Source organism: Hippocampus comes, unplaced genomic scaffold (genome assembly GCF_001891065.2).
Source record: "Hippocampus comes isolate QL1 unplaced genomic scaffold, H_comes_QL1_v1.1 scaffold58, whole genome shotgun sequence".
NCBI classification, from domain to species: Eukaryota; Metazoa; Chordata; class Actinopteri; order Syngnathiformes; family Syngnathidae; genus Hippocampus; species Hippocampus comes.
In genome coordinates, this window is record NW_017805118.1 from 263,858 (window position 1) to 269,294 (window position 5,437).

A 5,437-nucleotide genomic window follows, 5' to 3' on the forward strand; every position below is an offset into this window, starting at 1 on the left:
AAATGTGAGGGATGTACTCAGTTTTGTGAGTATATTGTGTGCATACATAAACAATGATTGGAACTTCGGAATCTTGGTCGTGTTCCCATGGGGTTGGTAGCATTGGTTCATTGACAGCGCAAACAAAAAGTGTGTAAACATTCCAAAAGTTGATCAAACAAATTCCGTTGTAGGGCGGAATTCTTGCATCTCTAAAGTGGCTCCTTTTCACCAAATCAGGAAAAAAAAAACTTGTTGGAGTTACCAAACGTAGCATTACAGCAATCGATTGCAGCTAAACATGTCTTCTCAAATATATGTAATCCAACTATTCTCATTTGTTATCGTCTAAAAATATATTTTCCATTTTTAGGTGCCTCCTAAGTCGAATGACTCTGCCAAGTGAGGTTAGAGGCAAAGTTTTATAAAACTTCAAGAGCATCGAATTGTTGAAAAAAGATTAAATTGAACATATTTGGACAGACTGGGTTTCCGCCCGACAGCGACAAAATGGTACCGGTACCTTCTTATTTGCTATTTTGTAGATTCATATTACATCATCAAAAAGAAGCAATAATGGCACATTTAAAAGTTTAATCTATATTTGGTTTTATCTTTGAATCTGTACATGATGAGTAAATGAATTAGATTTCAATGCATGCTTTTTTTTTTAAACCAGTGAAAAAAAAGTTTCACTTGAGGGAACCTTTATAACTAGCATCATGTAAATCAGTATAAAATCAGTCATTTAAACCATGTCAATAAATGTGCATTTAGATAAGATTTTTTTCACATTGATATGGAAAGAAACAATTTTTACACTTCCCACACAAGAACATGATACAGTACAGTATAGCGATGTGTAGCTCTTACTGTACCATCCCGGCACCGTACACCGTTTTGAGGTATGGGAATAAAGTGACCTGTTTTAAAATGGCGAGGTATCACAGTCACACAAAATGTTTGGTAAACATAATTCCGGCGCTTCCAACCCCTTTTTTGTTTAAAACAAGAAAAATATTTGTCAGTCTTTTGACTGACTTTAACCCACCTTTTCAAAGTTCATTTTGGCAAAATTGGTCAAGATTCATTTTTCACTGACCAGAGTCTTCAGTCACGTTTGACGCCTTAAGAACAAAAACTGCATCATCGAGAACGTAGTAATCGTTGTACATGTCCCCTTCACATAGGTATGGCAAGCGGGTCACAGTCTCTACCTCAAATCCTGATTTTCGGAAGACGTCATGTGACAGATTCGTGACTTGCTCCTCCCATGTCTTGCCTTGTATTTTTAAGTGCTCTTGGGGACGCTGCCATCTCCCACCTATCAAGAAATTGCACAAAGTTGGTGAAAAACAGAAATGGATGATCGATTGAGAAAAATCACATGGAATTTCCCTACTTGGCAACAACTCTGTAAAAGTTGAAAAAAATTCTCTCTGTAAGAGAACTACAGGACAAACGAGAACAGAAAAAGCTCTGTGGATGTTCGAATTAAATGTACAAGTGTAATCTGTACTGTCTTAAACTGACCAACTTCCACACAAAGTTGGTGAAAAACAGAAATGGATGAACGATTGAGAAAAATCACATGGAATTTCCCTATTTGAAAACAACTCGGTAAAAGTTGAAAAGAAATTCTCTCTGGAAGAGGACTGCAGGACAAACGATAACAGAAAAAGCTCTGTGGGTGTTTGAATAAAATGTACGAGTGTAATCTGTACTGTCTTAAACTGACCAACTTCCACGTAGGGTTGGAAAGGAAGAACAGCAGCAAGAACGAGGCGTCCGGTGTTGGGAACGAGCGATCGCCTGATATCCCGCAGGAGATGGAGAGGATCCTCACAGCGGTCCAGCAGGTTGAGACAACTGATGACATCATACTGCTGGCCGCTTCGCTGCCACTCGTCGATGCCCATCAACCTGCAATCTGTGGATGAAGCGCATAGAGTAATTTTTTTAATTAGCAGCATTGGCTCACATTTACACAACAGCAGCACTAAATGCATTTTTTTTTTTTTAAAAACAAGGTATAGTGAGGCGAAAAGCCTCAATTTTAGGTTGGTTTGGTACGTGTGTATTTTGTTGTAATCATACCAAATTACGCCGTGTGTTTTAAAATGAACCCTGAAAAAATATGCTTCAAAATGTTAAAGGCCACCAGCGCTAGAATATAGAAAAATCTCTGCTACACTAAAAGAACCCTCAATTTATATTAATTATTATTATCAATTTATATATATTTATTTGAATAAAGGACATCTTATCTTGTTTTAATGTAGAGACCTATACAAGTTCACATAATACAGAAATACATTTTTCAAGATGCAGTACTATTCACTTGGTTAATTTAACAGAGGAGCGAAACGGTCGAGGACCACTGGATTGAAAAGAAGAAACCTCCAAATCCTTACTTGAAATTCCTCCTCTGCAGGTGCCATTTCATCGGTGGCGAGACCTCAGTAGCATAAATTTCTCTGAAATGGCTTCTCATAATTTCTGTAACAGCACCGTCACCGGCTCCAAGGTCCAGGAGTTTCTCTGCCTTCCAGTCTGGTCCGACCTTGAGAAGTTTCTGGAATTGCTCCGCGGAAAACACAAACATGGACCCACGACCCAGAAACCTGGGCAGGAGGATAACACAGATCAAAAAGTGACTTCACATGAAATTATGGGACCGCTGTGTTTGGACTTATGGACTCACCCATTGATGGAAGTGCGTGACACCAGAGGGGTAAGGACACTTGAAACAAAGGAGTGATACAGTTGTGTGAATAACCAGTTCGATTTCTCAATGCTTTGCTTGAGGAAAGCCTTGGTGCCTGAATCCAGATGACTCTCAACAAACAGTGGTCGTAGAGACTCCCCAAGCAGATCGGGGCAGCATTTGTACCACTGCGGGGGGACAAATTAGGAAGATGGTAACATCCAAGTTCTTGAAAACAACACATGGTTCAGTACTTTGCAGCGAAAAGAACAAAAGAACTGAGGGGAGAGTCAGAGCCTGGATTTCAAACGTTAACCCCAGAACTGCAGGGTGGATGTAAAAAATAATTCGTCCCCCATGCCACCAACAGTAAATTCTTACGTCTTAGTACACAACATAATAAAAAAAAATAAACACTTCAACACCGTAACAATCGAACGGCGGTAACCGAGCGTGCCTTTCTGCGCCGCGCGATGACGTATTCTCATGCCAATGATAAGAATTCCTACCTCCTGCGTCTCCATCGCTGTTCCTTCCCCTTCGCTCACCATATTCACTAAAAGTGAGCGTGCCAGTGGACCCCGCGCGTACTTAGCCGTCCATATCATCCTGACGGAGTGCAGAAAGACGACGTAACCCAGCACCCACGCCACAAAAATCAATGTCCTCAGCTGTAGATGACACATAATGGACAACAACTCTTGTGAGCAATCGGACACCTGAGCATAGACACCGTCAGGAAGAAGCGAACTCACTCGACCGGAGAGAGCAGGGAGATGTTGTTAATTAAAAATGCAAGATAAACGGGTAAACAAGCAATGACCAATCGCATACCAACACGCCAGGACTTAATTTGCTTCCAAAACAAGCAACCAAACAATACCAAGGGTGGGGTGGATTTTAAAAAGCCGGCTGCTGTTCATCCACCGGCTTTGTCCGGTGGTCCCTGCCCAGAAGGTAAACATATTTCCGGGTATATACTTCCGGTGTAACCACTAAATATGTCCGGATTCGACGGCTGGCTCCGGCCTGCTAGGGACTTCTAACGAAGCAGAAACTAAAAGCGAAGCGGGGATAAAATACACGCACACTACGGAAATCTGTCAGACTCGGTTGTGACTTTTGAAAATTAATCGATAAAACAATACTGCGTGCGGGAAACAAATTAGTCTTTCTGCTTTAAGCGGGTACTAAAAAAGGCTCTGAAATGGCCACAAGTATAAAAGAAAAATAGCTATTTTCACTGTCAATTGTAATCCATAAATAGGTTACATACTCGGATTTGATCACCAAGCACATAAAAACCTGCACACAAAATTGTTCCCTTTTATTAGCTTGCATCGTGCTCTCAAAAAAAAATAATTCCCCAACCATTAAAACAATTCTCTTCAATTAAGCCACAGATGTGGAATATCTTGCTTTTCTCAGTTTTTTGTATCTTTTCCTTCCTTCAAGTTCTCCACACTTTATTCAACACAAAGATTGAGATTCAATGTTTCACCGTAAAACTCAATCTTCAAAAGATGAAACCTCCTTTTACCATGTTTCATTACTTGATGTTTTGATTAAAACACTCATATTAATAGAAATTTCATAATCATAACACGTATTTCCAGGGGGGGAAAAAATCAGTTTCGTGAACTTTTTAGTGAGAGGTTTTTATTAGCTGCATCAATACATCTCAAATACATTGGACAATAATTAATAATAAAGAATGGTTCTTTGTCCTTGTCTTGTCCCTGACCCAACCCTTCATTGACCAGATCACAAGTCTCAGAGATTATGTTGACCGTTGCCTGCAGGGGGGACCAGACTGCCTGCTGGATATAATGATAAAGCTAAAAGTAAGACAACAAAGTCAGCAGGGGTCTCAGTTAGACAGAGGACCTCATCAGGGGTGCATGAAGGTCTGCATACAACAAGTGTTACTAACATAGCTACCGGTATGTGTAAGAGGTTTAGGTCCAACAGCATGTTAACAGTACCACGAGCACAAAAGGTCTTTCTGTCCTTCATTATTCAGGAGAGAAAAAAGATTTTTCCGGAAAGAAAAATGTGGGTGAATTCCCCCTTCTCACCTCTTAAGATTACACATGGTCCACCGTGCTCTTATTTCATTACGAGTTGGGGTGAGCTCTGTAACTGTAATGACCACACTGTCAAATTCAACACAATCTTCAATGAGAAAACAAATAAAACAAACAAACAAACAAAAAAAAAAACAATTCTGAAATAATACTGACAGACATGGAAAAAAAAGTTTAGTCAGGCTTTTTGTGTAATATCCTTGGATCCGATTATCGCCGCGATACCCTGTACCAGGTGAAAATAGGTGCATTAAAGTGAGATAAAAAAAAAAGATGGATTTAAAATGATGACTTGTTTATCTGACAATTTTAGAGTTAAATTCCAAGGTAGACATTCCTTAAAATGCAATCCAGCACATTTCAGTCCATCTGTTCACAGCACAAATCTTTTGCCCAGTGGGGTAAAAGACAGCAGTTTCATGACATTTGGGGGGGAGAGCGAATTTCCTTCAACGGTATTAAAAAAAATGTGTTAAATAATGATTAATGTAGCAAAATGGCACAAAATGTAAACGTGTGGTGTGCAAAACTTAGGATATTCCCTAAATTAAACAAAGTAAATGGGTACACATCCTAACAAACAAATTATGGGTGGGGAATGTTATGGAACTGGAATACGTGTGTGGAATGGTATGTTTTAACCCTCCCTTGCCGTGACTCTTGG

At 39.7% G+C, this 5,437-nt stretch overlaps 2 protein-coding genes across 5 annotated transcripts in view; both read right to left on the bottom strand.

The window, feature by feature from the left end:
• Positions 1-3,678, bottom strand: part of mettl9 (methyltransferase 9, His-X-His N1-histidine) — a 12,261-nt gene extending 8,583 nt beyond the window's left edge. The window contains exons 1-6 of one of the 4 annotated variants that reach the window (XM_019865734.1): positions 3,442-3,678; positions 3,196-3,357; positions 2,684-2,874; positions 2,394-2,603; positions 1,718-1,902; positions 1,226-1,303 (exon numbers count right to left, since the gene is read on the bottom strand). In XM_019865734.1, the coding sequence (XP_019721293.1) occupies positions 1,226-1,303; positions 1,718-1,902; positions 2,394-2,603; positions 2,684-2,874; positions 3,196-3,294 (763 nt within the window). In that variant the 5' untranslated portion in view covers positions 3,295-3,357; positions 3,442-3,678. Of the gene's footprint in view, positions 1-562; positions 1,304-1,717; positions 1,903-2,393; positions 2,604-2,683; positions 2,875-3,195; positions 3,388-3,441 lie in introns of those variants that run through there. The other 3 variants (XM_019865733.1, XM_019865735.1, XM_019865732.1) reach the window with 3 other exon arrangements.
• Positions 3,679-5,133: 1,455 nt separating this feature from the next.
• The window catches only part of fasn (fatty acid synthase), a 20,096-nt gene continuing 19,792 nt past the window's right edge, over positions 5,134-5,437 (bottom strand). Inside the window, exon 42 of the mRNA XM_019865579.1 lies at positions 5,134-5,142. Within this exon, the coding sequence (XP_019721138.1) occupies positions 5,134-5,142 (9 nt within the window). The remainder of the gene's footprint in view (positions 5,143-5,437) is intronic.